This window comes from Setaria viridis, chromosome 9 (genome assembly GCF_005286985.2).
Source record: "Setaria viridis chromosome 9, Setaria_viridis_v4.0, whole genome shotgun sequence".
Lineage (NCBI taxonomy): Eukaryota > Viridiplantae > Streptophyta > Magnoliopsida > Poales > Poaceae > Setaria > Setaria viridis.
Window position 1 is genome coordinate 35898787 of NC_048271.2, and position 10157 is coordinate 35908943.

General features: G+C 43.8%; 1 protein-coding gene across 1 annotated transcript; it reads left to right on the top strand.

Annotated features, from left to right (window-relative positions):
- Window positions 1–2447: 2447 nt before the first annotated feature.
- On the top strand, window positions 2448–4848 carry LOC117840561 (signal recognition particle subunit SRP54 2). The gene has a single exon (XM_034721079.2). The coding sequence runs from the start codon at window positions 2571–2573 to the stop codon at window positions 4005–4007; it is 1437 nt and encodes a 478-aa protein (XP_034576970.1). The 5' UTR covers window positions 2448–2570; the 3' UTR covers window positions 4008–4848.
- The last annotated feature ends 5309 nt before the right edge of the window (window positions 4849–10157 follow it).

Here is a 10157-nt window from a genome sequence, read left to right on the forward strand (position 1 = left end):
AACAAAGACGAATGAGGTATTTGAGCCTGCACGGATGAGGCGCTCTCTAGTTGTAGTTACCTTTACTGAGTTTAGGACTCGAACCTGGATGTATATGTTGTTGTTCTTTGCTTTAAGAGAAAATTATTCCTTCCTGAAATTGTTCTGTCAAAACGAAGCCACTGGAAAGATCACATGGAAGTATGAAATTTTTCACTGCACCATCATCCATCCATCTGACAGCACTCACCTAATAAAATCATGGAACGAAGCATTTTCCTTTCCTTTATCAAGTGATGCTCTCTGTTTAATGTGATGCAGTGGCGGAGCCAACGGAGGCTGGCAGGGGATTTGCATAATTTGTTGACTAAATTATGCACTTTCCAATTAACTTATGGAGTAGTATTAGATAATAGCAAAAAAATTACTAGCTTAGATGAAATGGATGAACTTTAGCTAAATGAATTGATTTACATTATATGAGTTAATGATTTTCTATATAGAGGTTTACTATGTACAATTCGTATGACTCTTCTTGGCCCCTCTAACGTTAAATCCTGGCTCCGCTACTGATGTGATGATGCTTCTGCGTTGCATGATATACACTATACAGGTAGCACTGCAGTAGAGCATCAACACCAAGGATCGGATATGGCCATAACCCATATGGGCGCCGCAGTTTCCATGGAAGGCATGCCGGTGTGTTCCATTCTTGCAAGTCCAGTAAATGAACCAAGTGGAAGGACGTCCTGTTCTGGGAGAAGGCTCTGCACTCTGCAGCGTGCATGTGGGATCAATGAGCCAAACCATTTCGTGCCTAGAAAAAGAGAAGAAAAGAAATCAAAGAAGTCGGCAGTAGCTGGAGCTGATTTTGAACGGCAGCTTGCACCGATTACTGTTGATAGAACACCCGCTGTGGTACGGCGTATGAAAATGCAGGGAAGTTTCTAGCTAGTAAATCGTTTTACCCTCCTGAGAACACCAAAGAAACGTGACTAATCATTGCTAAGAGAAAATTGGTATGATAAGGAGAATACGGGATAAATCCATATGGTACTCCTTCCATTTCAAATTGTTGGTTGTTTTAGTTTTTCTAAATATATAGAGTTTGCTATGTATATAGACAGTGACGGTGACGGAGCATCCGAAGGATAAGGTATGGCTGCCGCCGTACCTTGGATTTTGCCAGAAGCACGTACTCGAGTTTGGGCTGAACTAAGTTTTCTATGCATCAATTAACCTAAGTGATATACCATACCTTGTCACTGTATGTAAATATAATATACGTCTTGGTACATATCAACTTCTATATATTTAGAAAAATCAAAACGGTAATTTGTTACCGCTAGTCCGCCACTAGTCTGGCTCACAGCAAAGGTGAGCGACCCCGGAACTGAAGCGTACCGCGCCACTAAAGAAAAAGAGCGCTTTGTTCGAGCTGTCGTCGCGGTGTTGAAACGTGGACTCGGCACAGTCACGGTGTTGTTTGACGCGATCATGTCGTTGGTTTTGATCTGTACCGAGGCGCCAAGTGCATGAAGTAACAGTGTCTTGTAAAGAACAGCAACAGTTCTAGGAAAAGAGAAGAAAAGAAATCAAAGGAGTCGGCAGTAGCTGGAGCTGATTTTGAACGGCACCTTGTTGATAGAACACCCGCTTTGGTATGGCGTAATAAGATGCACGGAAGTTCTTAGGACGCTTAATACATGATGTTATCAAAAATCGTCAAAGATACTATTTTATGACGGTTTTTTAACGATCTGTGATGAAATTTGCTCATCATAGATTAACAGGTTTCTTGCACGAGAATACTAAAGAAACGTGTGACTGATCATTGCTAAAAGAAAATTGGTATGTTAAGGACTAAGGAGAATACGGGACAAATCCATAGGATGTATGGTATTGAATAAGAAAAGAACCAACTATTCCATACAAGAACCAAATAATACAACGGCGCTGCTAGCGCTCATATATCCAATGGAAAATTTCCCATCAAACGCTCCGACGAAATATTAAAAATTAACTAGTGCAATATTAACGGTTACAGTTGCAATATGAAAAAATAATATGAAAAAATGATTACATCGTTCTACTTAGGATAGAAAATTACAGTCGCTACATGAACACTGCGTTTCACTGCTTAACTATTGCAATATATGTCGAGACATCCGATTTTTTTAAGATTTGAACGTGTGTTCTACGTCATTACCGATAATACAAACCAGCCGAATACACCTAGCTTTTCACGTTCCGTCGGCGCGATCGCCGCGCAAGTCGTACGAAAAAAACAGAGACGACCCTGTCCGAATCGCATCAGGCCAGGCGGAGCATGGACTCGGCGGCCGAGACGCGCACTGGAGGTAGCCGAACTACTCGTACTCGATCGGCAAAATCCGACTCGTTTCCGGGCCATCGCAGGGGTTAGTGGGTTACACGCTAACACGCCTCCCGATATATACACCCGCGCGCACCTCTCCTTCTCCCAATTCAAGTCACAACCGCAAATCCGTCGTTGCCGTCGTCGCTCCGTAGAACAAATCCAAAACCTTCTGCGTGTCAACCTCGATCGGCTCCTCGCAAATCCTGCCGAGATGGTGCTCGCGCAGCTGGGCGGTAGCATCGCCAGCGCGCTGGCGCGGATGAGCCAGGCCACCGTCGTGGACGACAAGGCGCTCGCGGACTGCCTCAACGAGGTCTCCCGCGCGCTCCTGCAGGCCGACGTCCGCTTCGAGACGGTCCGCGACGTCAAGGCCGCCATTAAGAGCGCCGCCAACCTCGCCGCGCTCGCCCCGGGCACCGACAGGCGCCGCGTCATACGGAAGGCCGTCGTGGGCGAGCTCTGCAGGATGCTGGATCCGGGGAAGCAGTCCTTCACCCCCAGCAAAGGGAAGCCCGGCGTCGTCATGTTCGTCGGCCTGCAGGGTTCCGGAAAAACCACCACCTGCACCAAGTACGCGGATTACTACCGGCGCAAGGGGTTCAGCCCTGCACTTGTCTGCGCCGATACATTCCGAGCCGGTGCTTTTGATCAGCTGAAACAGAACGCGTCGAAGGCCAAGATCCCGTTCTACGGGAGCTACACCGAGTCAGATCCTGTGAAAATTGCCGTCGAGGGTGTGGACAGATTCAAAAAAGAAAAGTGCGATCTCATTATCGTTGATACAAGCGGACGCCACAAGCAGGAAGCTGCTCTCTTTGAAGAGATGCGCCAGGTTTCGGAAGCTACGAAACCGGACCTGGTGATATTCGTGATGGATGGCAGCATTGGTCAGGGTGCGTTTGATCAGGCGCAAGCGTTCAAGCAGAGTGCTTCAGTTGGCGCTGTGATTGTTACGAAGATGGATGGCCATGCGAGAGGCGGGGGCGCACTCAGCGCGGTTGCAGCTACGAAAAGCCCGGTCATATTCATCGGAACCGGAGAGCATGTTCAGGACTTTGAGGCTTTCGATGTGAGACCGTTTGTTAATCGCCTGCTTGGCATGGGAGACTTGTCTGGCCTGATGGACAAGATCCAGGATGTTGTGCCTGCTGATGACATTACGCCGGACCTGATTGGAGGACCCTTCACTCTCAAAGTTATGTACCAGTTGTTCCAGAGTATCCAGAATATGGGTCCTCTTGGGCAGCTCGTTTCTATGATACCTGGGTTTAGTGCCCAGTTCATCGAAAAGGGGATGGAAAAGGAAGGCCAAGCGAAGATTAAGAGGTACATGACGACCATGGACTCCATGACTGAAAAGGAGCTTGAAAGCACGAACCCGAAGCTGATGAACGAGTCGCGGATCAACCGTATCGCTCGTGGATCTGGCAGGCTTGCGAAGGAGGTGGTGGACATGCTGGAGGAGCACAAGCGAATGGCCAAAATGTGGAGCAAATTGCCGCTCGATAAGAGGAGACTAAATACGAACAACCGTGACTCAATAAAGAATTTAGTCAATGTTATCCCTCCGAATATGCTGAATCAGCTGGGTGGCCTGAATGGGCTTCAGAATATGCTGAAACAGATGGGGGGACTCGAAAGAAGATGAGCTGATCATTAAACCTCTGAAACGGATGGTTAGTCTTAGAGAGATGTAGATAGGCTGTGAATACTCTTGACAACCACCAAGAATATGATAATTCAATGTAACTTTTTTTTAATAAAGTTAATGTAGATTTTGTTGGATATGATGTAAACCTATACTATTTGGAATTACCTTGTTTTCTGATCTTGGCTCGGAACGTGTGGCTTTACGTGTGACTCATGCACGTGCACATCACCCGTTTTTTAAATATATCAATTTTCGTGGAGAGCTATGAATTACTTTTCTGATTTTTGTGAACCCAAATAAATACTTCGTTGGCTGCCTCCAAAAAATATGTTTCTGTTTAAATTATAAAGTTTTACCATTTTCGTCAAGACAAAACATAAAGTTCCTTTGCTCAATTGATTTGGCTAGGTGGTTTCAGTGTAGGTGCTGTCCTGTTGCTACCGGAAAGTGGAGCCGGGGCTTGGAGATATTCTTCGCCCATTATAGTTCGGTGGAAACACAAACGAAATGTTAGGCCAGATTTCGTGGGATTTGTTGTGGTGCTTCAGTGGGCTTGGCCCTTTCTACAGTAAAGGATTCCAAGCCGCGAGACGCAAACAGCACAATTCGTTCCCAGAAATGGCCCACGAACAGCACGTCGTCGCTTTTGGAGAGAGATTTACGACTCAAATGTTTACTTGTTTCAGAGAATGCCGCCAAATCCAATTTATGCTCAGGTGTGCAGCTTTTAAACGACCTCGACGTTTTCGTGCTTCGTGCTGATGGAGACATTGGACGCGGTGTTTTTTCTTGTACACGATCCCCGTTGTGGCACGTCACAGGAAGACCATCTGTAAAAGAACCACCACGGCACCACCACGGTTATTCCACGCGCGCGATTTGTAGCCCAGAAGAAGCTGCCGAGTGAAACAGACACAGAACAATCAAACAAACCGCTCGTTCCATTCTAAATTATTATTTATTTTAATTTTTCTAAATATATAATTTTGCTACGTACTTAGACATAATATATATGCAAAACGAATAATAATTTAGGACAAAAGGAGTATGTGTCTATAAGGAGTATGTGTCTATGAGACAAAGCGAGTGTGATCTTCTTGCGTGAGACGGTTGCGAAAGGTCGCCGAGAATTCCCGAGAAGCACCGATGTGTCTGCACGCATCATGATATGATGTTAACAATTTTCTGGTTTGCCTTTTGCCCAAATTGTTTGTTATTATTTAAGCGGTTAGATTGGGATGAATGAAAAATATTTATCCTCCTAGTTGACTAGCTAGTTGTTGGCCTAACCCGTCATGGGTAGTTCTCCAAGGGAAGTCTTGGTTCTGGTGATGGAGCACGGCCGAGCAACAGTTGACAACACGTGCTATCTTACAAGTACTAATTTCTCCTTATACACGCGCTACAGAAAAAAAAAGTCTAAACGAATTCTCATAACAATTTAAAATACCTCGCTATCATTGTGGTAAACTCTAACAAGCAATAATAGTTATTGAATCTATCATTTTCTAAAAAAAAGTTATCCACTTTTGCTATTATGAAAAAAATTAGCATGAAGTTACCTCCGATACTTGTTGCTTATAAGTTACTCACCTTTGATATTATAAAAATAACCTGAAGTTACCCACCTTTAATATTAAAAAATAATCTAAAGTAACCACATAATTTGTATTTAAATTACCCACACTTGCTATTGCTAAAGATAATATGAAGTGATCTTTAAATCAAAATACTCTCTACATATGCTTTTAAGTTACTAATTTATGCCATTATCAAATATATGAAATAACGAACTCAAGTTATGTGCATGATGCACAAGCACGACAACATGCAGGCATGTATAATGTTGAATGAGTGATGGGCGTATCAAATTCCAGGACTTAGGGCCTGTTTGGGTACCATGGACCAAAGTTTAGTCCACCTATTTTAGTCACTTTTAGTCCTTAAAGTGCCAAACAGGTGGACTAAAGTGTGGACTAAAGGGTTTAGTCCTCTAGTCCAAGAGAGGTGGACTAAAGTGGACTAAAAGGTATTGGAGACACCCCTCATTTATTACCTCTCTCTTGCTCGGCCCCTGTCGCCGGCCTCCCTCCCGCCGCCCTTCCACCCGCTGCCCCCCTCCCCCGCCGCCGCCGTACCTGCTGCGGCACCAGCGGTCACCACCAGGCAGTGTGTCGTGCGGGGGTGGCGGGAGGCCAGGTCAAGGATGTGGATGCGGGGGAGGATCTTCCTGTGGACCGGGTCTGGGAGGAGGAGGAGGAGGCCGAGGTGGACGTCCTGGATGGCGAAGCCGCGAGCGTCGTCGATGGAGAGGCACGTCGTGGCAGATGCAGTGGTGTCGCTAAGGGGTAGGAAGATGGCCGGACGGTACGGGCCTGGCTCGACCGGCCGCAGGGGCGGCGGGCCAGGGATGATGCAGGGGTGGAAGAAGTAGCCGAGGAGTGGTGGCGCGCGGGGGCGAACGAGGGAGGCGACGTGGCACCAGCGGTGGCAGGCTAGCGCGGCGCGGAGGAGGTCGGCTGGGGAGAGGAGCCGGAGGATTGTGCGGAGGATGTCCTCCATGAGGACGGTGGCCGTCGCCGCCTGTGGCTCTACTGGCGGAAGCTCCATCGGTGGCGGCGGATGGGGAGAACGAGGTGACGTCGGAAGGCGGAGGAGGCCGAGGCTAGGAGGAGGGTAATATCATCTTTGTTCATATACTTTAATGGATTTTAGTCCATGGATCCAAATAGGGTAGGGACTAAAGTTTAGTCCATGGACTAAAGGAACCGAACAAGGGCTTAGCAATATAATAATGAAAAAGCATATGGATCAATTGGTAACCGAAGTGTATTAGAACCAAATAAAGATTACAGAACATATACATTAACATTGTGTTAGAGAGCAAAGACAAGTGTTTTGACTTTTGAGTAGCTGTATTAGGCCCTAAATCTATCCACAATTTATGATATTTATTATCTTTTAAACTGGTGTTTTTAAAAAAAATACTAATAACCCATGCACAAACACAAATGAATAGATTAACAGAAAAAGTTTTACTTAGTGTTGATAGTTTATAGTTACAAAATCAGTGAGAGTTTTAATTAAGTATAACCACCGAGTCATTCGTGTAAACATCGCAGACGTTTTAGAATAAAAAGACATAGAAATGTACATACATACTCTAAGCTTTTGTGCCCAGCGAAAATATATCCTACTCCCTCAATCCTAAATTATAGGTTGTTTTAACTTTTCTATATTCATAAATTTTGCTATACATCTAGACATAACATATATCTATCTAGGTGCCTAACAAAATCTATGAACTTAAAAAACTAAAACCTAGAGTAGAAAGAAATCTTTCTGTTACGATAGGTCTGTTCCGTGATTAGGCAGGGCGCAATCGGTCCAACAGCATAAACCTTGTCTCTAGGCTAGGCCGTGGAATTCCAACTTCATTCCATGGCCACAAAATTAGCCTCTAGCTGCTGTTAATTAAGTAGAAGTGCCACTGGTCGTAGTCGATCAGGCTGACTACATCAGAGTTATTCAAAGATCCAAGTCTACCATCTGTTAAAAAATATATTCTTCTCCCTAATGATGTGATTAGGCATAAAGCCAACGGTAGATTCAATCAATAATTATAACCTGAGCCTCATTGTCAAACAAGGACCGGATCTTTCTTATTCTTACTTTTACTTTGACCGCTCTCTCGCCACTCACCTGGGTCGCTTGCCCTGGCCGCGGCCGGCCTCGTGCATTTCCTCTTCCGGCCACTCCACTTCTGCCGCTTTGACGCCGTGGACTTGTCCGTAGACGGCAAGAGGACGTGCCTGCCTGCCTGCATGAACCACGGGCATGTCGGAGAGACGGTGTTGAAACGTGGACTCGGTACAGTCGCGACGACCGGCGATGCTGTTTGACGTTGACGCGATCATGTCGTTGGTTGGCCGGTGGGGCATGAAGGGTTTATAGGGTGTAGATCAAAAGGAGAAATCAAAGGAGTCGGCAGCAGCTGGAGCTGATTTTGAACGGCAGCATGTGCAGATTACTGTTGGTAGAACACCCGCTGTGGTACGGCGCGCGTATGAAGATGCATGGAAGTTTCTAGCTCGCGAACTGTTTTTTTTTCCCCTTTACCCTCTTGAGAACACGAAAGAAACGTGACTAGTCATTGTTATTAAGAGAAAATTGATAATAAGATAAATCTACGATATCAAATGCCACTGAATAACTCTTGCATCTCCAGTATGCCACTATGTGTGAGGGTGACAAATTGAGACTTAGGCATATATGTTAGGCTCACATCAATAGCATATCGTAGAACCATGGAGTTATTCAGTGGAATATGGTAGTCCGGAGTTTGGTTTGAGTAGGGATGTCATGACACGGTGTTTTCATATAACTTAAATGGAGATATAAGTTTCCTATTTATATAAAGGAACTGTCACACGATTGTACACAACCACTGTGCGTTACTCGATTTTATAGATCTTCGTAACAAGTAACCAACTCGTGCGAACGGGCGAGGATAGCAGCCAGCGCCGCAGCGCGCGCTCCGGTCCCCTGCCGAATGCAAGTTGCGGCCTCGCGGGACATCCAAGTTGCCCATTTGCATGGAAGCAGTTCTTTAGCAGTACCGCTTGAGTACATTAGACTATTAATATGTGGGATTGGGTCCACTGATAATGACTCCAAGCTGCAACTCATTACTGCAGAGGAGCCCCGTCCATTTGCAGGATGCAGAGAAGTCTCTGCAGTACCGCAGAGTGCAGTTAGGCTACTGATATGTGGGATCGGATCCAATGTTAGTGACTCCAAGCTGCAACTCATTACTGCATAGGAGCCCGTCCATTTGCATAAAACACTCCAAGGGTGTTGGTGGCCCCTTCTCTGAATCTGCTCCATGCAGCGAGGCAAATTGGCTCGGACGTGTCGCTTTACGTGTCACTCATGCACGTGCACATGACCCCTTCTTTTAAATAGTATATCCGTTTTTCTTGGAGAGCTGTTACTTAATTTTCTGATTTTGTATGAACCCAAATACGTCGTTGGCTGTTGATTGATTACATCCCGCGGTAAAAAGAAATATACCTCTAAAGTAACAAAGTTTGAAAGGATGATTAGCTTTGTTCAAAGAAAGTTAGAAATACATTTCATCTGTTTAAATCATAAAAGCTTATCATTTTCATGAGGACCATTTACTACCACAAATGAACTAATCGTCTTGTCAAGTATCTAAGAATACATTATATGTTATAATTACAAAATAAGTATTTTCTATTAGAATACAAAAACATCTAAAAAATTGTGCTATTAATTAGTAAAGTCGTTATCGTGATTCTAGGTATGATCCTAGGTGACTTCACCTGTAGGCTTCAAAAGGAGTCTCCAATTAAATGTGCATCTTACTATTACTAATTGGAGACTTCTTTTGAAGCCTCCAGTGAAGCCACCTAGGATCATACCTAGGATCTTAGATGGACACTATAGAAAAAAATCCTATAAATTCTCACAAAAAAGCAAAACATCTGACCATTAATTGATAGACTCAAATTATCATAGCCATTGAATTTATTATATTTTCTAAAAATTACCCACCTATGCTATTATGAAAATAGTCTAAAGTATCCCCCCTAACTTTATATCTAAATTACTCACCTCTGCCATTTAAACAATAAGTTAAATTAACCTCTAATCTTTATCAAAATTACCTACTTATGCCATTATAAATAATATTTAAAATAACCCTCTAAATGTGCAACTAAATTGCCCACCACTAATACTGCAAAAATAAATTAAAGTAACCCCTTAAATTTACATCTATATTCCCATATACGCTATTATTTAAAATAACATGAGGTTCAATCCAAATCACCTTAATTAAAAATATACACCAATATATGATTCTAAATTGTCTATTTCTTACACTATTAGTATATGATATAATGAGTAAGATGTATAGGCATGATAGGTGTCACCATTTAGAAATATAGAAGAAGTGATGGGAATATAAATTTCTATGTTAAAAGTACAGCTCAAACTTAGGGTCTGTTAAATAAATTCAAGCGCATATCTGCATTGCAAAGTGAAAAGTTAAATATTATAAATGTGGATCAAAACTTTATAGAGTAATTAGTCACTAAATCTATCACAATCGGATGAAGA

Coding starts and splice junctions, on each gene's coding strand:
- LOC117840561 (XM_034721079.2), top strand. CDS start 2,571: ATGGTGCTCGCGCAGCTGGGCGGTAGCATCGCCAGCGCGCTGGCGCGG.